Source organism: Mchenga conophoros, linkage group LG3 (genome assembly GCF_057382185.1).
Source record: "Mchenga conophoros isolate Kocher_MC1m ecotype Shallow Benthic linkage group LG3, M_conophoros_male_GT1.1, whole genome shotgun sequence".
Lineage (NCBI taxonomy): Eukaryota > Metazoa > Chordata > Actinopteri > Cichliformes > Cichlidae > Mchenga > Mchenga conophoros.
The window spans coordinates 62,992,011-63,015,350 of NC_140528.1; the positions used below are offsets into that span (position 1 = coordinate 62,992,011).

The following is a 23,340-nucleotide window of genomic DNA, read 5'->3' on the forward strand; positions in this document are numbered from 1 at the left end:
AATATCTGTAATATTTTTTCATGTAAGGTTCCAGTCATCCCCAAACCCTGAATTGGAAAGTTACTTGATGTAAAATGATTATTTGACCTCCATGGTGTGATGCAGGTGGCAGAAAGGAGGTAAAACCACTGAAGATGAGACATATGTCTCACCTCCAAGAAGCTCAGTCACAAACCTGTAGTAGACAGTTCAAGAAAGTAATTATTAATCTCCACAATAACTGTCAACTATAGAGCTTTTTGAAGAAACAGTAACAACATGTTAAAAAATTGTTTTATTTACCTGCATGGCTCAACTACAGTCACCAGCTTTTGGAGTTTTATCAGCTCTGATGGAGTAAAAATGACTCGTTTGTGCTTTTGTTTATCTAAAGCAGCAAAAAAAAGCCTCTTGATTCTTTAGTAGGCAAGAAACTATATTCATCGTTGAATTTCACCGAGTGGAAACATCCTGTATGAGTGGATCTTTCTGTTGCTCCAGTCTTGTTTGCTCCTGTTTGTTTGTTCCTCCATATTAGCAGGATTTTCTGTAATGCATCCAATTTGGCTTGCTTTTTAGTGTCATAAAGCTGTTGAATTTTACTTGAAATAGTCTTTCGACATGGCAGTTGGAAAGATGAATCACCTGACTATCACATTTCTAATAACCTTCTTCTTCTACCACTGATAGTGCTCTGCAGTCCATTTGTCAGTTTGTCTGATGTTGACTTACTAATTGTGGTCCTGAAGCCAGTCATTTCATCAAGTTTGGGCTGCCGACACCTTTTGTTGGTACTCGGACTGCTAGCTCTAACAGCTCCCACAGTTTCTGTGCTCGCTGCAACATCTTTTGCATTTAGATGGTAGCATAAGGTTGAAGTGCTTCGGTGGTATGCAGATTTTTGTTTGCATAAAACCACGCTTTTATCAAGTCCTCCTTTGGGTAGTCTTTTGAAATGAAATTTGCCTCCGATCAGTCCTGCAGTCAGTATGCCAGTAAATTGTGCATTGACAAAAGTTGCGCTTAAATGCACTTTTTTAAATGCTTTAAATTCACACTTCTAATTAAAATATGTTAAAAACACAACAGCCTCAATAAACGCAGAGTAGTTTGGACCCAGAAGCAGGGTTCATACATCATCACTCAAAGACTAGATGGTTTATGAGGAAATGAATCATTCACAGGATTTGTGGAGTGTTTTTTTGTTTGTTTGTTTGTTTGTTTGGGGGGTTTTTTTTGCCTGTCCTGTTTGGCTCTTTTGCCATTAGAATTATTATCTAAAGGTGAAGAAAGATGCCCAACAGATTTACTTTACCAAATGGACCACCCCAGCCTTGACATAATGGTCTATTTGATTCACCTTTTATTGAAGAAAGAGGGAAAGAAAAACAGCTGAGAAGAGGGACGGGGATAAAGGGCAAAAAACAAAAACCAACAGAATAAGCAGAGAAAAAAAATACATATATCGATCACCTGCATCACCTGTTGAGAAAGAAAAAAGAAAACAAGCAAAGAAAATGAGAGCAATAGAATAAACAACATCACAATGATATATGGGAATATGACAGTAAATACTAAATATTAAACATTATTGTGCAGCACGTAAGATCAACAGAACACAGTGTGCTTTGAGGTAGGAGCCAAAAAGGGGTGTAGTTTGTGTGTGTGATCACCCGTGTGTACACCTGTGAGCATAAGCGCGCTTGTTTTTAAAAGGTTCCTTCATGCAATGATCTGCTAGAGGGTGTGGGGGGGCCACAGCCCCGTCCTCCAGGGCATGAAGCAGGTATGGAGGAGATCCAGGCTCCAGACATCCAGAGGCCCCCAGAACACAGGAAACCAAGGAAGACCAACAGAGGGGCATCCAAGGGAAAGAAGCTGGTTTCATCATGGTATGTTTGTTCACGTGAAGCACAGTTTATCCAATACAAGTTGCTTCACAGAAATTACTGGACTCCCAGTAAGCTAGTCAGGTTGAAGCTTGCTGACACTAACACCTGCTGGAAATGTCAGGAAGACATTTTTTCTTTTGGTTTTCTTTAGCTATTGTTAGCTCTTATTTGTTTGTTGATACTGAGAAATGGACAGAGAACTAACAATATTATTACTCCTGTTGTATATGCTTATATGTTTCTGTCCATCCAAAACATGAATAATAAAAAAAAAAGAACTAGCAGGAAATAACGGCATAAAAGACTAATCAACTTGCACAAGACACTTAAGCACATTTTTATACTCCTATTCAAAAGTTTTCTTCTATTGAAGGGAGCATGAACATAGAGCCCACTCAGACCAGACAGCAACTGGTCGATGCTGCTTTGGTGAACATGATTGTGAAGGACTTGCAACCCTTTTTCCATAATTGCAGATGCTGCTTTCAGAGACTTTGTTGGTGTCTTGGACACAGCCTACACAACAGCCACCAGAAAAGCTCTAAAGGAAATGGTGGTGGAAAAGTTCAAGGAGGAAAAGAAGAAGGCGAAGAGAGAACTGGAGAAGGCTACAGCTGTTAGTCTCACCAGTGACATGTGGACATCCATTCATATGGATGGGTTCTTGGCTGTGACCTGTCATTTTGTTAATGAACAGGATACACTGTCCACAGTGTTGCTAGGAGTGGGACATTTTCCTAAGACACATACAGCAGAAAATATTGCTGAGGTGAAGAAGGCTTTGATGGAGGAGTGGGGCATCCAAAATAAGGTCAGATGCTTTGTCACAGATGCAGCACCAAACATGATTTCATGTTGGAAAATATTGAAAGTGTGCCACACAAAGTCCATTGACCATACTTTGAAGCTAATTGTCAGAAAATCAATTGATAACACACCTGGACTTGAGGAGCTCAGAGGTAAGGCTCAGAAGATAGTAAGCCATTTCTGGTCTAGCACAACAGCAAAGAAGCTCTGCCAAATGCAGCAGCAGATGGGCAGACCACATCTAAAGCTCCTGTAGGAGGTGGAATGGCACATACACCATGCTGCAGCGTTTGAATGAGGAAAGAGAGCCAGTTAGTGCTGAAGTGCCAAAATGAATTAAATAAATACATAATTAAATAATTCATAAATGTCTCAATAATGAATTAACTACATAATGAATTTAATAAATAAAACTGAAAACAAGTAAATGATTTATTCAATGTTTTAAATGAAATAAATTAGCATTTAATTAATTATTGAAACATTTATATAATTAATTAATGGCATATTTAATTATTTCATTTTGTCACATCTGGCCCTCTATAGTACAGGAATTTGTTGCTGGGGGTATTTTACCATTCAGTTTTAGTGTCGATCAGTCTGTAAGGGAAGGTTCTGACCTGAACTGTGACCAGTGTTTACTAGTCCAGATGTATGTGGACACACACATTGGAAGCTTCATTGTCATATATTTGGGGATGAATTTAGTTTATTTAACGCCAACACATTAAAACTCATACAATTCAAAACAACACATACACATGACTAAGATCCTGTGTCCCGTTACTTAACACTTTACAATGGCAAAGACTCAAAAACTGTGACAAATAGACATACCGGTAACTCAATTTGTTGCTCTCATCAGATAGAAAATGAATCCCGTAAGTCATTTAAAAAGTTTGTGTAAGATCAGATATGTCAGTAAAAGAAAAGCTCATTCTAAATTCTGCAAAACAAAGTCACATACTCAAAAGAATAAAGAAAATTTTTATATTAACATGATCTAAACACTAAACAATTAAAAATTTGAACCATAATCCTCACAGAAGTAAAAATTATAGAGTCTCTTTTTTTTAATTTCCTTTTCTATTTAAGTCATTCAAAACAAAATTGTGAATCTCTGGCAAAAAACAAAATCAATCAATAACATATATGTATATATATGTTATATATATATATATCACATCTATTTAATAATTTAAAGAAAATAATTATTCAACGATTACATGCATTTTCCCAGTGTCTACTATAGTGCCATGAATGAACCCCCCCCCCCCCCCCCCCACACACACACACACACACACACACGCACACACCTCCACCACACACACACACATACTACAAATACTATATCTGTGCTATTTTCTCCTGTAAGGTTCTAGTCATCCCCACAACCCTGAATTGGAAAGTTACTTGATGTAAAATGATTCTTTGAGACTTTTTTCTGCCTGTTCTTTGTTTATTTTTTTCCAAGCTTCTGGAATGACAGCAGGTACTGCTTGATATTCTTTGGCAAATCTATTGTTGTATTTTGTCATAACATATTTCCAGTAGTCTGATGCCTCCAGGCTCTCGTCTGGTTGAATTTTCCAGTCTTTAAAAATGTGTTTGTAATCCTTATAAGGGTGCGGTACATATTTTGTTTCACTGCAGCTAAATGTTTTTTGACTTTTCACATCGGACGAGCATAACTCAGTGACAAGTATACCTGTTGCAGAGTTCCTGTATCTACCCAGACCCTGTGGCCTATGCAGTGAAACAAAGTGCTCAGTATGGGCTTTTCCTCCTGCCTCACAGGGAGCTGCACAGAATGGACACTGTTTGCCACAACCAATCAGCTGCTTGAAAAGCTCATCCTGAGGCTCTACACAGAGATGTTGTAGTTTCATTTCAAAGGTAGAAACTTTAGACTCATTTCTAAGAGCTTTTTCTAAGTCACTCACAGATGTTGTGAGACAGCCAGCAAACTGTTCCTTGTCAGCATTGTTCAGTATCATGAAAGCACCAAGAGCATCCTGGGAAATGACCAGTTTATCACCAAGTTCTTTACAAATGTCTTCAACAAAAGCCTTGAAGTCATCACGCTCTCTGGTTTTGGCCTTTTCAATGGCAGAATTTATGCTGTCAATACATGACCGTAAATGTCGCTCCTCAAACTCAAAAACTGTCGACTCATTTGAGAAGCGCTTCTTTATCTGTTCAAGTATCCATGTCTTTACATACTTCTCATATGAGCGAATGTAGCTCACATAGTTTTGAAAATCATCCTTGGAGAGCAAATCCAGTAAAATTGAATACTGGAAGGACATTCTTGTGCTGAACTGCTCGAGTTTCCTCATTTCATCAATGATATCAGGACCCAGGGAGCGATTAACAAAGTCTTCAACAGCAGGCTTCAAACATCGATTTGTGAATTCTTCTGCCTTCTTCTGACACTGGTCTCGTTCATGAAACACATCTTTGAAGTCCTCATGAAACCTTTCCTTGTTTTTAATCAGACATCTGTACGGATCATTTTCTTCTAAGAAATCTTCGTGCATTTTCTGAAACTCTCTGGCTGCAAATCCACAGATGTGCTGTTTTAGAGAAACTTCAAACTCAGTATTTATCTTGACATCTTGATTGTTTTGGAGAGTCACATCAATCATGTGGAGGATCTCCTGGATGTAAGTGTCATGGTAATTGTTTTTGCTTTTCACTCGTTTATTCACAAACTCTGTGCAAATGTCTATAATTCTGTCAGCCAGATGTTGTGCAGCCATTATGTGATCCTGACGGGCAAGTAACTTGTTTGCTGTGTGTTTAAATTTGTTGAACCATCCTTCAGCTGTATATTTGAATGACTCGTTTCCACAACTTTTCAGACTCTTTTCACTTAATAACTCATTTGCACGCCCCCCCCTGTGTTTCAGATTTTCTCTCAGACAATAGGACACTCTGTCTGTGACATTCGAGGTTTTTTGTTCAGAGAAAGACAGTTTTTCTAAAGTTTCCTTCCACATCTTCTCAAACTCTTTGTCCAACTCTGCGTCTGTCATTTGGACTTTTTTCTTTCGACATTTATCAATTAATGCACGCACTTCTTTTTCAATCGCTTTTCTATGATTGTCTTTGATTTGATCAATTTCTGTCATTCCCTGTCTGATTCCTGCTGCTGCTTCAAGCTGATACATTGCACCAGTTTCTATTTCACGACGAAGGACCTTTGCACTGTTTGAGAACTCCTCTTTGTATCCTTCAACCAGATACACATGACCCTCTGTTTGCTCGAAATATTGTGTCAGATTGTCCAGAATCTTTGTCTCCCATGCAGACAGCACTTTGGAGGCTTCACTTTTCAAAGATCTGAGAAATTCTCTCATGTCAGATGTTTCAGATTTTGCTGCAATGGTACCAAAATTGTGAATTTTAGTTTCTGCATTTCTTACCCAGGTGTACATGTCTTTTCTGAACTCCCACTCCCATTTGTTGAACTCTGTGCAGAGCTTCATGTATGCATCAGCTACGAGGCTGTTTCTGAAGCTGAAGATGAAGTTTTCATGCTTTACTGCATTCCACAGGCTTTTCACCCACTCTTTAAACTCCATGATATCATTAGCAGATGACTCACAGTTTCTCAATAGTTGGATGATGTTTTTCTTGAGCTCATATACAGCCTCACTGTATCCTGCATTAACTGGTGCCATTGGTGGGTTTCCATTCCACAGTCCAGGAATGTACCAGTTCCCAGTGTCTGGACTGTACTCCATCACATCAGTGAAGCTCTTGTTCTCCTCTTTCTTTTCCATTTTGGCTGCTGCCTGAGTCATCTCATTCAACTGATCCAGGAGCAGTTTCCTGTCTCGTAAGTTCTTCTCATGGGCTGAAACATCCGACACATTCTGGTGAACAAACTGACATTTAGGCTTTTTGCCCACCTCCTTCATCCTGAGAAAAGCATGCACAACTATTTGTAGGATGTCTTTCATTTCAATTAAATTCTCCATTGCAATGTTGACTATGGTGACATCACTCAGCCCCACAACAAGTGTAGCAAGTTCATTGTCGTGCTCATAGCTGTTGTCCAGTTGTGCAAGTTCTGGTGACTTTAAGCCCTCAGTGTCAATGATCACCAAGAAGTCACATTTTAGGATGTTTTTGAAGTTTTCATTGATTTTGATGAGCAACATAAAGGCACCTCGAGTACATCGACCACTGCTGACTGCAAACTGCACTCCAAACATGGTGTTAAGGAGAGTGGACTTTCCTGTGCTCTGAACTCCAAGAACTGTGACTACCAATATCTTCCTCTTCTTTCCTTTTTTCTTTGGAGACACCAGGTCACTGAGCTGAGAGAGAACATCACTCACCCATCTGAGAGGGATGTTGGATGCATCTCCATCTACGAGCTCAAGAGGAAATCCATCAAGCAACAACTCTGCACACAGTTTGGGCAGATGGTGCAACTGTTGACGTGATGGGTCTGTTTTGGGGAGAGACAGTGAAGCTTCATAGATCTGACCCATTTCACGGAAGAAGTGTTCAATCCCCAGTGAGCTGTTGGAAATTTGTTTATCAATTTCTTTGATCTCCTCTTTGTTCTCAGAGTTCTTGCTTTTTTCTTTATATTTCTCCCTGAGTTCACACAGTTTTATACGAGACACATTATCGAGGTTCATTCTCATCCATTTCAGGAAATAAAACCTCTCTGTTCCTGGGCTTGATATCCCTGTGATGAAGTTTGTCATAGCTGTTGATATCTCATAAGAGTTCTGTTTTTGCCGCAGTTCTTCTTTCTGTTTCTGAAGATCACTTTTGTAATTTTCTACATTTTTAGATCCAACATGTCGAAGTCGAAACTCTTCCTTCTCTAACGAGGTCAATGTTTTCCATATTTGTCCTTGTCGGGGAAGCTCATCTTCTTTGTATTTATAAATGTCTTGAATTCCTGCCGTGATGGTTTTTGCATTTTCTTTTGCAGTCTGGCACTCTGGAGAGTCTTCATCAACCAGTATTCCCAGTTCATGAGCAACGTCCACCATCTCCTCTATTTTCATCTTCACCTCTGATTTCTCAACCACATTACTAACTGTTTTCTTCAAATCTTTTACAAAATTTGCGTCATTTTTCTGCTTTGTCTTAATAATGATGTTGTTTTTATTCAAGCCCAACTCAGATGCCACTTTTTCTAAAGCATCTAAATTGAAGCGCTTGCTCTCATAGTTGCCGACCAAGAAGATCTGTGCTTTGTGGTTTTGGCTTTTAAGCAGATTGATCACAGACTCAGACTCAGAATCCAAATGGTCAAAGAAGACAAAAACTGCTGCAGATGTCTGACACAAAAAGGAGTATTGTGTTTCAAATGAAGCAATCTCCCCACGAAGGTTAGCTACTGCCACTGGCTGACTGAAAATATCAATGTTTTTGTTTCCACCAGGAAGATACCAAGTAATTTCAGTCAGTCCATTGGAAATTCTTCTTGGACTGTCACCACACTCCATGTTGTGGTGAACAAAGGTGTCGTGGTATTGCTGATCATTGCTCAGAAGTTTATTGAGAATCTCTGACTTGGACAAAGAGCACTCACCCAGTCTGACAAAAGAGACCATTGGAAGTTCAGAGAGAACGATTCTTTCTTCAATGAAGCCCTTTGACTGTGAAAGAGACTGAGGTCTGTACTTTTTAACAATGTCTCTCATGGCCCACAGCATGAGTGTGCACTGTCCTGTGTCACAATTGGGAAGCAGCAGAGGAACAGAGAACTGACACATGGACATTTTTAGTGCCATTTCCTGCCGTAGAAAACCATCAGAACACAGAAAGAGAGCAGTGATTACGTCGAGGGGGTTCACCATGTCATCTGTGTTTGGACTGCAGACCAGACTTTTAAGACTGAACTTTTTACTCCCTGATTCATCATCACTGTTTGACTCACACTGTAATGTGCATTTCACATTCCTAGCAGTGACATTAAACATCATTAGTTTCTTTAGAAAATACCATGGTAGGTCAGATTTACACTTGGCAGGTTCATCAGTGGTGGTCCTCATGCCAATCTCAAGTATTCTGCTGAGCGATAGCTTCCCTCTGTAGTACTGCTTCAAGCCCAGTTCTTCCAATAAGCTCTCCAGATGTTTCACTGTGGATGTGGGAGTTAAAAGTTATTACATCCTGTTTTTATCCAGTATGCCATCTTTTTTTAAATTTTTTGAATGCTGTAAGGCATTCACACTATTGAGTTTCTGTTTCTCTTTATTCTTTATACTTTATTGTGTGTATGCTGAGGCATTCACACTATTGAGTTCCTGTTTCTCTTTATTCTTTGTCCTTTACAATACTGTGGATGCTTAATCACCATCCACGGTTTTGTTCTTCAGTATTGTTCTTCTAATCTTCTATAACAAATTTATCTTAAAATCTTTTCTTTAAACTGCTGCTGTGTCCACAGCGTTTTGCTCTACAGGTATGATATTACCCTCAAAACGTAGCCATCGCTGTCCTCTTTCATCCAATGTGTTTATTATTGTAATAGGTGTTATGGTTCTGTCATAAATGTCACCGATGCACAGCCTCCTCCCTCCAACTCCTCCATAGACTCTAATGTTAAAATGGCTCAGAAAGTTCGTTTGAAAATCAGAAGGCTGTCTTTACACTGTCACCACGTCCATATAATAAACTCCACAGGCATGAAAACTGGGAATTCAGTAGACTAGACATTGCTGCCACTCACGGTGAAAGAATTTTGTCAATACAAGTTGTCGTTTTCTTTTGGGAATGATTTGTTTCGGGCTGACTTTTCTGTTCATTTTAAGCAGCAGAAGTGGGGCGCATTTCTGTGTGCGTGTGTATGGTGCCACTGGGTGCAGTCTCTATAGCAACCAGGCTCACACCTGCCTGCTTCTGTCTCTCACTCAGTGTTGCCAACTTAGCGACTTTGTTGCTATATTTAGCGAGTTTTCAGACCCCCTTAGCGACTTTTTTTTCTAAAAAGCGACTAGCGACAAATCTTGCGACTTTTTCTGGTGTTATTGGAGACTTATTTATGACGACTTTTTGACGTGAAAGGGCGTGTTGCTCTTACTCTCAACAAGCAGCGATGTCGCCGTGGGCACCTCACCCGTGCTAAAGTGCTCACGGGCGGAGGATAGTCCTCCCCCTGCTGCAGGAGATGTTCACACCTATGCATCCAAACTGCAAATGAACCGCGCATGAGCGAAGCCGCTGCTCCAGCACTGACTGTAACGCAGTCAGTTCATCTTTTACTCTTATGCTGTTTTGTGGATCACGAGGTTTAAAACTACTTATAAACACACACACACACAAAGTAACTCCACCAGAGTGCCTATTTCGGGTCACTTTTGCCGGTCGAAGCCAGGATAAATTAGTAGGGTTGGAATTGTGACATTAAAAAACAATAATTGCTAAAATATATTTAATTTGTACTTCTAAATAAATTCTAAATGTCTTTAGGACGCTTTTTGCTCACTTTATGTCTCTTCCACGATTATATTTCTCTCTCCAACAGCGTAGGTTAAAATTACGTTAGCATGACCAATTATGCAAATTAGGTGATGATGTCATCTAGCGACCTCTAGCGACTTTTAGGACAGCCAATAGCGATTTTCCTTACTGGGGAGTTGGCAACACTGCTCTCACTCTGCCAAGATTCATCTTAAACACTTCTCTTTCAACTGCTGCTGTGTCCGCAGTGTTTGCTCTACAGCCATTATTTTACCCTCAAAACGTAGCCATTGTTGTTCTCTTTCCAACACCGTGTCTTTCAAAGCTCAGACATTTAAACTTTTTAAACTGTGTGGATCCAAGTGGAGGGATCACATTTTAGATATTCAGTGATTCAAAGAACATGAACATTTAATATTTATTCAGATGTTTTCTGACTCAAAATTTTCTTTTCTCATTGCTCAGCTTTTTCTGATCTCCATTTTAAACACATTCAGCTTTTTTTAAATTTCTTCTTCAGTGTGAACGTCAGCTTTCACCAGTTCTGCACTTTTGTTTTCAGGTGAAAAATTCTGTATTTTCCAGCTCATTCAACATTTTTAACTTAACATTCAGCAATTATTTCATTTCAGATTATAACATTCAGCTATCAGCATCCACACTGCAGTTTCTTCAGAACATGCATTTTCTAGTTCTCGTTTCTTCCATATGCTTTTTGACCTTTAAGCTCTTAAGCACCCACGCACCCAAAGATGGGTTTAAAAGGGAGGAGATCGCAGGGATCAGAAAACCACTAGGAGCTTAACAGGTTAACTAGTTCCACAATTTTTGTGTTATTTTTACCATTCAAATTTTACAATATTCTGCTATTTCTCCTCTTTATGGCTTTATCTTTTGGTACTTATTGCTTTTATACTTTTTAAAATATTAAGCTTTTTATGAATTTTTGGTCCCATTGGCTCCACAAACAACATGCACAGGCACCTAAGAACTGTCCACCCATCAGTGCAATGGGAAGATAAAATGCAGTCAGTTGAGTGTGATATTAATATTTCTAAATGCCAACCTTTCCCTTAATTAAAGATCTGGGCGTTCTTCCCCCCCCCCCCCCCCCCCCTTTTTTTCCCCATATTTTAATTTATATTTTATTGTGTTGTGGTTTGCAGTGTTTTGTGTTGTTTCACTTTAAATTTGTTTAAAAGGAAAAAGCTGAAAATTTAAGTAGTTAAAAGTAGAAATGTATGAAATGTAAATAGTTGGTTTCTGTATTTTATAATTTATTTATTACATTTTATGTGGAGTGAATAAATAAAAGTATATTTACAGTGGCCCCTAGAGACAAAGCACGTACACACTCCAAAACACGTACAAACTCCGGAGCACGTACAAACTGTTGAGCTTTTGTTACCTAGTGACTACACAAGCCAGGCAGTGTTGCCAACTCCTCAGTAAGGAAAATCGCTGTTGGTTGTCCTAAAAGTCGCTAGAAGTCGCTAAATGACATCATCGCCTAATTTGCATAATTGGTCATGCTAATCTAATTGTAACTTATGTTGTTGGAGAGAGAAATAACATTGTGGAAGTGAGTAAAAAACGTCCTAAATGCATTTAGAGTTTATTTAGAAGTACAAATTAAATTTCTTTTAGCAATTATTGTTTTTTTTAATGTCACAATTCCAACCCTGCTCCTTTACCCGGGCTTGGACCGGCAAAAGTGACCCGAAATAGGCACTCTGGTGGAGTTACTTTGTGTGTGTGTGTTTATAAGTAGTTTTAAACCTTGTGATCCACAAAACAGCATAAGAGTAAAAGAGTAAAAGAAGAACTGACTGCGTTACAGCACCTGCTGCTTGTTGAGAGTAAAAGCGATACGCGCTTTCACGTCTTTTTTTAGCGACTTTTTTTAGAGAAAAAGTCGCTAAGGGGTCTGAAAACTCGCTAAATATAGCGACAAAGTCGCTAAGTTGGCAACACTGAAGCCAGGAAGTACCAACAATCGGATTGGGTGTGTGGTAGTAACAGGTAAATGAAGGTTTTTTTTAATTATTTGAATATACACTCAACAAAAATATAAACGCAACACCTTTGTTACTGCTCCCATTCCCCATGGGATGGACGTAGAGACCTAAAATTCATTCCAGATACACAATATAACCATCCCTCCCAAACAGTGGTCACAAATCAGTCCAAATGTGTGGTAGTGGGCACATCTGCTATATTGAGATAATCCATCCCACCTCACAGGTGTGCCACATCAGGATTCTGATCTGACATCATGAGTAGTGCACAGGTGTACCTCAGACTGCCCACAACAAAAGGCCACCCTGGAATGTGCAGTTTTTTGCGCTATTGGGGGTCTGGGGACCCAGAACCGGTCAGTATCTGGTGTGACCACCATTTGCCTCATGCAGTGCAACACATCGTCGCATGGAGTCTATCAGATTGTCAATTGTGGCCTGTGGAATGTTGGTCCACTCCACTTCAATGGCTGTGCGAGGTTGTTGGATATTCGTGGGAACTGGTACACGCTGTCGTATACGCCGGTCAAGCACATCCCGAACATGCTCAATGGGTGACATGTCCGGTGAGTATGCTGGCCATGCAAGAACTGGGACATTCTCAGCTACCATCTGCCCTGAACAATGTGAACCATGATTCATCCGTGAAGCGCACACCTCTCCAACGTGCCAGACGCCATCGAATGTGAGCATTTGCCCACACAAGTCTGTTACGGCGACGAGCTGGAGTCAGGTCAAGACCCCGATGAGGACGACGGGCATGCAGTTGAGTGTCCCTGAGACGGTTTCTGACAGTTTGTGCAGAAATTGTTTGGTTGTGCAAACCAATTGTTCCAGCAGCTGTCTGGGTGGCTGGTCTCAGACGATCTTGGAGGTGAACCTGCTGGATGTGGAGGTCCTGGGCTGGTGTGGTTACACGAGGTCTGCGGTTGTGAGGCCGGTTGGATGTGCTGCCATATTCTCTGAAACGCCTGTGGAGACGGCTTATGGTTGAGAAATGAACATTCAATGCACGGGCGACAGATCTGGTTGACATTCCTGCTGTCAGCATGCCAATTGCACGCTCCCTCATTGCTTGTGGCATCTGTGGCATTTTGCTGTGAGACAAAACTGCACATTCCAGGGTGGCCTTTTGTTGTGGGCAGTCTGAGGTACACCTGTGCACTACTCATGATGTCAGATCAGCATCCTGATGTGGCACACCTGTGAGGTGGGATGGATTATCTCAATATGGCAGATGTGCCCACTACCACACATTTGGACTGATTTGTGACCACTGTTTGGGAGGGATGGTTATATTGTGTATCTGGAATGAATTTTAGGTCTCTACGTCCATCCCATGGGGAATGGGAGCAGTAACAAAGGTGTTGCGTTTATATTTTTGTTGAGTGTACTATGCACTTAATGCATACATATTATTAAAATTTAGGCTGTAATGGTTGTATTGATGTATAGCAACTTGAAATGCTCCCAAAAATGGCACTACAGCATGTAAAAATATAATATAAGCTCTGGCGGACTTGGTTCTATGGTAGGTCTTAAAGGGTTAAAGCAACAAAACAACCCGAAGAGCCGGTTGGGAGCTGAAAGAGCCGGCTGTTTTTAGTGAGCCAAGCCGAAAGAGACAGTTCTCTAAAAAGAGCCGAAAATCCCATCACTAGTAGAAACAACATTCAGACTTTAAAATGCTCTCAAATTATTTGGTTACTCGTGTGTAATTCGCCTTTTTCATATCTTTTACTGTTTTCATCTAATCCCGCTTTAGGTTTTTAGGCATCATTGTGATTTTTCAGAAAATACATGCGTTGCTATGGTTGCTATGCATTTAACTTTCAGTGGCTCACTGGACCTTTCTGAATCTATTCTTCATGTCCAAAAAAAGTTATAGATTTATAGAGTTATAGATTTCTGTCAAACACAAAGTCTGAAAACTCTCCATAGAAACACAATGGAGATGCTGCTTGAAATCAGAGCTGTAATTCTCTAACAGGGGGCATTTTCGAATTGTCATATCTCCTAAACGAAAGGATGTGAAAACGTTGGTGTATTCAAATTGAGCATATTTAGACTGATTGACTGGCAAAGGACTGGCAAAGGTATTTGTGTGCGTGCCTGTGTGTGTGTCTCTGTGTGTCCGTGTGTGTCCGTTTGTTTGTCTGCGTTTATGTTTGCGTCCATGTTTGTACACATTGTTTGCTGGACGTGGGTTATGTGTCTCTGCGTTTCTGTGTGTCAGCATTGTTAAGAATGTAATTTTTACCTTATTTTAACTTATCTCCTGGCTGTTTCTTCTTGCTTTTCTAAAGTTTTTTCCCATTTTTGAGTTGAAAGGTAGTTCTGAGGAAACTTGAGCTTTTTTCAGCTGGCCATTTTGCTTTTCCAAGATTTCTGGTACTTTTCTGCTAAATTATAGTATTTCTCCAGCTATTTTACATTCTACTAAGTTATACTATTATACTATTGTATATTAAGTTATACTGTTACAGTCTTTCTGCCAAGTTATGTTTGTCCTAAATATTAACATTTCTGCTGAATTACAATACTTCTGCTATGTTGTACTATTTCTGATAAGTTTCTTCTGAGTTATTGGATTTCTGCAAAGTTATTACAATTTCAACAACTTTTCAACTAGTGATTTCAGCCTCTTCAGCTATTTTCAGCTGTTTTCAGCAGACAGTTTCTGCCTTACAGCATTCACACAGCATTTTAGCAGGAAATGCAATTTTTCTAGTGTGTGTTAACATTTACTTGTGTGTGTAGGGTAAGAACAGACTGACCTTTAATTTGATCCTTCATGTCTTCAGGAGCATGGCTGGACTTTTCTTCCTCTGTTTTCAGGTTGTTGGACTCTGAGCTCTTCATGTCTATCGAATCTTGCTCAGTTTCTTCCTCTCTGCATGTAATCACTGTGTAGTTCTCACTGTCACCAGCAGGAGTGTCCAAATGCTGATACACTAACTCACTGCTGATATTGAACACTGTTGTCTTTACATCACGACAAGTATCTGTGGGGATAATAATAGTTATACTGATAATATTAATAATGGTCTTACGTACAGACCTCACATTATTTCATGTCTTTCTGCTGTAGCAATAAAAAGCATAAAGCTGACTTTTACCTCCTGCAACAATCTGCTGACAGTCATGTCTGCAGGCAGAAGATGGTGCTGACGGAGGGTCGTTTACTTCCTCACAGTATAGCTCAACAACTAAATCTTCATCATTGTTTTCCTTTTACAAATGATGATAAAACAAGAAAAAAAACACATATGAATATATTTTTGCAAATGCAATATCTCCAGAGAACAATATCTCTGTTTTACACACTTTACCTCCATTGTTGATAGAATCTGCCATCAGGGAGTAACTATTGGAGCAACTATTTATGCTCCATGACTGTTTAATAGTTCACATTTTGAAAAAGGCTACAAACTCTCTGCCTGTCCTTTCATCTCACAAACAATTGGAGCGCTTTCTAAAAATTAAGCAATAGAAAGCAAATAAACAAAACACTGTGCACGATTTTTATACTTTACAGCACCATGCCCTAAAATATGCCCTAAGATCCATATAAGTGTCAATACAATAACAAACAGAGTGTTTTAACATTTTCCATACATGCACGTGGCACCAGGACAAACTAGGTCACAGGTTGATAATTCTGACCACTCCTCTTACACTGTTAGATGAACACTTTTGTTTTCACTCAGGATCATGTGACCTTTTGTAAAGTTGTTTAGTGCCTCATTTCCTTTCATTCTGTAAAGCAGTGTAGTGCATCTTAGGTGCTGTACAAAGTGTTAGTTTAACACTTTCAATTTTACTCAGGTTTGTGTGATTTCTTGTACAGATTTTACAGTAATTTAACTCTGCAGATTAACTTTTCAGCAGATTAAAGACATTTTGTCCAAAAGAAGCCATGAAACAGGGTAGAAAAAACCATTTACATGAAAATGAACTAAAACTAAACTTGAAAAATAAAATTAGACGTGAAAAAAAAAACATTTAAATATATTTTTTAATAATCTGCCGATCCCGACTCTTATTTGAAAATGAAAAATTATGCTTTCGATATGGACATATAGAAATATGTCTCAGAAGGGTTGCATATTGATACGATATGACACACATTTGTACACATTTGTTCCATGCTGAGACTTGAATGCAGAAGCTGGAAGGCTTGAATTTGCCTCAAAACCCCATGTAGGCGAGCAACACGATCTGTGGTTATCAGGCGATTCATTCACGCATATTTAGGGTTTTGTGAGTGAGCAAGAGACATGTTACATGTAGCTTTAGACATTTGAAAGTCAAAGTGATCGGATTCATGAAGCTGAACGTAAAAATTATTTGTGGTCAGATTGCTTTGTAGTTGTGTGTGGATTGAAGCATTCACGAGCCCTTAAAGGTTACACACAAATCATTGGATACATTTCTAAAGCTTAGTTTATGCTTGTAGATCATATCGTACGCATTTTTATTTAAAAGTAGGCCTGCACATGCCCGTGTTGTTTATTCTCCTATTCAAGTGATTGTTAAACAGTTCTTAAAAAGCTCTTCTTCTTTTTATGACATCTTATTATTCTTGTAATAAGTATATGCATTATCCTCTCTGAATGGCATCATTTTCTTAGCCCCCACCTGCACCACACAAACCACAGACACACACAAGCACGCATGGCTCTTTTTGTCACAGTGTTCGGCTGGAGGGTCTAAAATAGCTCTTTTGATGTTGAAGGTTCATGTATGTACCCCTGATCTAGACAGTGATAATCACATTATAATATCTGTCCCACTACACCAGACTTTGTGACCTGTTATCATTTGCAACCTAAAAATGCACGTAATGCAATCTTATCACCACTAGATTTAAGGTTAAATCACAACCCATTAATCAGACTGTGTGGCCACAAAGAATGGGGTGGAAAAAGCATTAAACAACTTACCATTACCGAAGAGATCTGTCCGTCTAACCTTTCTGCTTCTGCACTGTAGGCAGTAAGACAGTTTTCCTGTTTCTGTAGATAAGTCACTTCCTTTGAATTCTTCAAATAGTGTAGTGCAGCGGGGATGCTGGCCACCCCTTTATACCGTTAGATGGAACACTTTCATTTTCAGTCAAGATCATGTGATTTCTTGTAAAGGGGTTTAGTGCCTCACTTACTTTCATTCCTTGAGGCAGTGTAGTGCAGAGGGGATTGTAACTGCCCCTTCAGTGAAGAGTAAACATGAGAATGACATGTTATGACAATAGCTTTATGTTCCACACAAACATGCAAGCACAAAAATAATGATGCGCAGCTGTGTAATGTGCTTCAAAAGTTAAATTTAAATAGTATAAAAATAAGTAACACTATGATTACTTATTTATGATTAGGTGTATAGAGGTTGCAGTGGTTCTGAACTCTAAAATAATTTGGAAGAAATGGTGCTGGTTGCAGTCAAGTGTTTCAGTCAAAGTTTTCCTCACTCTTAGCTTGGTGTAGGCCTGTGTTTTGTGTGATAGTTTTAATGTACTTAGAGACACATTAGACATATTAAAAACTTATCACATGAGAATTTTTTATATTGTGCTGGCTTAACGGGACCTTTGCACTGGTCGTAGCCACCTCTTTTTCCTTGGCTATACTAGAAATTTAAGAAGCGGGAGTTTAGTGAAACTCCAACTGTAGAGCAGCTTTTTCACTGTGCAAAAGCCCAACTACTGGCCATTCCAGTGGACATATTGAAATTGGTCTAGTTCTTGTAAAAAATTAAAATTAAAATTTAAAAAAACCACACACACACAACAGCAATTAAGAACTAAAATATGCACTGCACTTGTTAAGATCCTTCACAGCAGTTCATTTTGGAGGTGGATGCCTTTGATTCAGGAGTTGGTGCCATGCTCTCAAAGAGAAGATTTAATGTATCCCTCCGCCTTCCTCTCCTGCTCTCTCTCTCCCACAGGATGTAATTATGACATTGAAAGAATGGAGACATTTGCTGGAGGAAGCTGAGCAACCTTTAAACACCTTGTGTACCTGAAACCAACCATGCTGCTCAATGCTCGCTATGCCAGGTGGGCCAATTTCACCACTAGATTTAACCTAGCTATCACCTACAGATTTGGATCCCACAATGTGAAACCAGTCCTCTCCCATCAATTTTTCACCTCTAAAACCACCTCCGAGGGTGCCAGAGTCCAGGATAATCCCCTTGGGCAGGGATAGCTCAGTAGGTAAAGTGGTCACCCCATGATCGGAAGGTCGGGGGTTCGAATCTCCTAACGGCTACCCTGAGGTACCCCTGAGCAAGGTACTGTCCCTACACACTGCTCCCTGGGCGCCTGCTTAGTGGCTGCCCACTGCTTCACTGAGTGAATGGGTCAAATGCAGAGAAAAACAAGTAATTTCCCCATGGGAATCAATAAAGTATCTATTATTATTATGCCGTTAGAGGAACACTTTCATTTTCACTTAGCATCTTTACATCTGATTTTTTTTTTCTAGTTTTTAATGCCTTTCAATATGTATTTACATGTAAATCTCTTTATAGTGTCTGTTTAAATGCTTTCCTGCTTTTCAGTAAGACTGCTGTCCTGTTACTGTAGTAAAAATCACCTTCTCTCCATCTCTGAGCCAGTGTGTGCAGGGGAGGTTCTGACCTCCCCCTTTTCGTACCGTTAGAACACTTTCACTTTTACTCAGGATCATGGGACTTCCTGTTAAGTTTTTGAGAGCAAACTGCCTCAGATGATTTAGTGCACAAATGTTTACTGCAGATGAAAGAAAATCTCTATACAGAAATTAATCAATAAAATTCAGAATCATAATCAAGGTCAAAAATGAGAATGAAACAAAAGAAACCCTTGTTTGTTACAAATTTATAAGCTTTTAACATACCTGATGTAAAGTTCATCTTCTCTGATTATGTTCTAGTTGAGGCCATTCTATTGATTGAAAACAGTTACACAACCCCCCATTGTAAAACCCATATGGTGTGTTGTAAAAGCTAAGGCACTGTGTGTGCATGCATGTGTAAACATGTGAGTGCGTGTGTGTGTGTGTCTCTGTATACGTGACTTCCTGCTAGCTATATGTGGTTACAACCGTTTAACAACATCCCTAGTCACAAAAAGGGTCATCTCCCCTCACCCCATATATGGCTCAACTCCTTTAACGGTGCACCATATTCAAGCATAGGTGAAACCATAAAGGCAGGAAGTGAACATTCCTTACCAAATAAGGAAACCAGAATCTTACATGCAAGTGTACCTGCAGTTGGAAACTATTGCTAAATAGCTTCCCCCAACATCCTACATGTAAGGGAGGAACATAGAAATATCTAAACATGCAGTTCAAGACAAGGTTTACAACTTAAGCACAACAATGACAACTTTTAACAAAATCACTCCAACAGTCGCCATCTCTCATTAAGGATGTCTGAGGCTGAGGCTGCATGTTCGTTCTGTGCTCAAAATAAGAAATCCAATATCACAGAAAAGCATGTAATAGACACGCCGGTCCACCATGTCCGTGGACACACATGCAGAAGTTACAGTACCAGCAGGCGGGGATTCTGATCTGCTTCTTTTGAACACTTTCACCTTTACTCAGGAAATTAGTGCAACAATGTTTTCTGCAGATTAAAGACAATTTCTTAGAAAGTGAATGGTTAAAGCTATGAAACTAATCGTTTAACATGTAGATTATCTTGGAATTCAAAAACAAAATTCAGGGTTATAACCAAGCTCAAATATGAGAATAACAATAGCTGGTTATATCCCACATACACACACACACAACCAAACACACACACTTAGTGCTCTCTTATGTGGGGAAATTCCATTTAACAGTTAAAATCCTCTTAAAGAAGCAACTATTGCTTTTAATTCTCTTTAGTTTCATTTAGTTTACAGACTGGACTTCTTGCTTCAGTTTAGTTTTTATTGTTTGAAAATGTCATCAATTTTTTTCCAGCTTGTGCACCATTGGCAGTATGATTGCTTTCCTGTTTCCTGCTGTAGATAACAGGATAATCCCCTTATGCCATTAGAGGAACACTTTCATTTTCACTTTCAATATGTATTTACATGTAAATCTCTTTATAGTGTCTGTTTAAATGCAGTGTGTGCAGGGGAGGTTCTGACCTCCCCCTTTTCGTACCGTTAGAACACTTTCACTTTTACTCAGGATCATGGGACTTCCTGTTAAGTTTTTGAGAGCAAACTGCCTCAGATGATTTAGTGCACAAATGTTTTCTGCAGATGAAAGAAAATCTCTATACAGAAATCAATCAATAAAATTCAGAATCATAATCAAGGTCAAAAATGAGAATGAAACAAAAGAAACCCTTGTTTGTTACAAATTTATAAGCTTTTAACATACCTGATGTAAAGTTCATCTTCTCTGATTATGTTCTAGTTGAGGCCATGTATCTTTGTGTCTTGGCTATGTGGTATTTCGTTATTTTCTGTTACTCTTTTCTGTTTCTTCAGCTGTGTCCCCGTGTCTGTCTGATCTCTGTGGCCTGTCTTCTTATGTGTTTAACCTTCTGTCTTTGTCTCAAGTTGGAGTTTCTGTTGTTGCGTTCTTTCTCTTGCTGTCTGTTCTTCCCTATCTTGTGTGTCTTTTACATAATCCTTAGTCATTAGGTTATCTCCAGCTGTGTTCCCACCTGTTTCCACCTTCTTGTTATCCTGTGTATGATTGTTTATTGTCTCAGTCTTACTTTGCTTTGTCACATTCTCCTTTCCACAATCTATTTCTTTTTTCCTGCCAGCTCATTCTGAGACTCATAATGTTTCAGAGGCAGCCCTATCAGATGGGGTGTCCAAATTCATGCTCCAACGTTTTCGGAGATGTTTGTTACCCACCATATCGATAGCTGACCGGCTAACTAGCCGACGAGAACAGTGAACTCCCGTCACATTGTTTTCAGACCCCCGCAGTCTTTCGTTACTCAGGTTAAACATGATATGTAAGCCACTTAGATAACTTAAAATGTTATTGTTTGGCTTGTTTCAGTGTTTTACTTGTTGGTGAGTAAATCAGTTTGGCTAAGATTACAGCTGAATAAACGTCAAACAGAAAACTGATTAAACAGAAGTATGAGATGATCGAGAATTTACTCCAGTGTCCTGTTATATTTTAGATAGCAAGGAGCAGATGGCCGAGTTTATTAAACTCCACCGAGACAGCTGGTGACCCAAATCTGAAGGCTAGACCGTGCAATTTCACATGTGCTCACTTCCGGCCTACCCGGCTTTCGGAGGACCCGCCCCACATAGACCGCGAAGGCCGGGTCCTCAGGAGGATGCAGCCTATGAATTTGGACAAGGCTAGAGACTGTGTTGGCCTCTCTTGAAACTGTCAGCTGTGCACTTGAGCTGGCTTCTTTTTTTTAAGAGACTTCTCTTCAGAGCTAGACTCTTTTGAAACCTTTTGCAATGTTCCAACACCAACTGACTCAGAGACTGTAACTCTGCCCAGACATCCATAGAGTCTGTGCTGGTAAACTCTGGACCACCTGTGATTCCCGAGCTGGAACAGCCACTGCCCCAGCCCAAAGCCTAAAGCTGTGTGCTGTGACTAGCAGTGTCAAAACGCCCGGAGGCCACCACGAAAGTAGGACCCAACTGCAGATACCAATGCATAGACAGAAATGAGATTCACAAATCTTTACTGTTAGAACAATTATAACACAAGGAATACGTCAATAAGTCACTGGGGTGACTTAACCAAATACAGAGGGCCTTTGTCAGATAACATGGGGAACACATGGGGACTGACTTGTCATGGAACTGGGGCAGTGAGTCACTCAGGTAATGTGTCTGAAATACAGGAGAAACTAGGTAAGCGGTGGTGACTAAATTTCAGGAGCCAGAGATATGAAAGAGAGCTGAGCTGATGGAGGGCAGGCAAAGAGAATCCAGAAGAGGATGGCAATTTCAGTTTGACGACAGTGTGGGCTGATGACAGTGTCCATCTCACAGGGTTGTGGGAGTGGGCCATTCCGTGATGGCTTTGAGCTTGGTGGACTCCATCTTCAACTGCCCCCCTGGCAAAATAATTTTGAACTTTTCCACATTTTGTCACATCACAGCCACAAACATGAATCAATTTTATTGGAATTCCATGTGAAAGACCAACACAAAGTGGTGTACACGTGAGAAGTGGAACCAAAATCATACATGATTCCAAACATTTTTCACAAATAAATAACTGCAAAGTGGGGTGTGCGTGATTATTCAGCCCCCTGAGTCAATACTTTGTAGAACCACTTTTTGCTGCAATTACAGCTGCCAGTCTTTTAGGATATGTCTCTACCAGCTTTGCACATCTAGAGACTGAAATTCTTGCCCATTCTTCTCTGCAAAACAGCTCCAGCTCAGTCAGATTAGATGGACAGCGTTTGTGAACAGCAGTTTTCAGATCTTGCCACAGATTCTCGATTGGATTTAGATCTGGACTTTGACTGGGCCATTCTAACACATGGATATGTTTTGTTTTAAATAAGTATATCACTTTAAGATTGGAATTATGTATTTTAAATTTCTAAATGTCTAAACTGTGTGTGTTTGTGTGCGTGTGAAACTATACAGACTAAAAACAGAGGCATTCAATTAGGTTAGTTGAGTAGACGTGTGGGACAATCCACCACAGATTCTAAAACTGACTGTAACTGCCTAGATATGAACCACCTGTCTGCTGAAGAACAGTCCGCCAATGAAAAACAAGCCTGAAGTTAATGTGCCAATCAGGATGACCCATCATTCCTGTGATGGACCGAGTTGAAAAACAGGAGGAGCCCAGGAATTATTAGAAAAATATAGTTTCCATTTATTTAACCCCCAAAAATTATATTTACAAGACTAATAAATGTTGAGCTCATAAAACAGGTCAAAGAAACAAAACTGAACTCAGACAAAGACTGCAAACTTAACAAACCAAATGACTACTCAAACATACATAATTGACCTAAACATGAAATGACATACAAGGGTATATATAATGGCTGATCAGACCATTGTGACACATGAGGGGTAACAAACAAAACACAATCATAAATCACAACCGATGCAGTACAATCTAGTTTGTTAATAAACTAAACCCTAAAGAAGAAAATCAAAACCCCATTAAACCCTAAACTCAAATATTTAATTAAATACAAATACTTTGTTTTTAAAGTAAAGAAAACACACATGCCCCCCTTCAGCAGGA

At 39.6% G+C, this 23,340-nt stretch overlaps 1 protein-coding gene and 1 pseudogene across 1 annotated transcript; one reads left to right on the top strand and one right to left on the bottom strand.

Annotated features, from left to right (window-relative positions):
- Nucleotides 1–2,249: 2,249 nt before the first annotated feature.
- On the top strand, nucleotides 2,250–2,934 carry LOC146579945 (E3 SUMO-protein ligase ZBED1-like; annotated as a pseudogene).
- Nucleotides 2,935–3,968: 1,034 nt separating this feature from the next.
- Nucleotides 3,969–17,206, bottom strand: LOC146579946 (interferon-induced very large GTPase 1-like). The gene is made up of 4 exons (XM_085266307.1): nucleotides 17,083–17,206; nucleotides 15,256–15,367; nucleotides 14,914–15,141; nucleotides 3,969–8,796 (listed from the first exon to the last, which is right to left on the bottom strand). The coding sequence occupies exons 1-4, from the start codon at nucleotides 17,083–17,085 to the stop codon at nucleotides 4,088–4,090; spliced, it is 5,052 nt and encodes a 1,683-aa protein (XP_085122433.1). The 5' UTR covers nucleotides 17,086–17,206; the 3' UTR covers nucleotides 3,969–4,087.
- Between the last annotated feature and the right edge of the window lie 6,134 nt (nucleotides 17,207–23,340).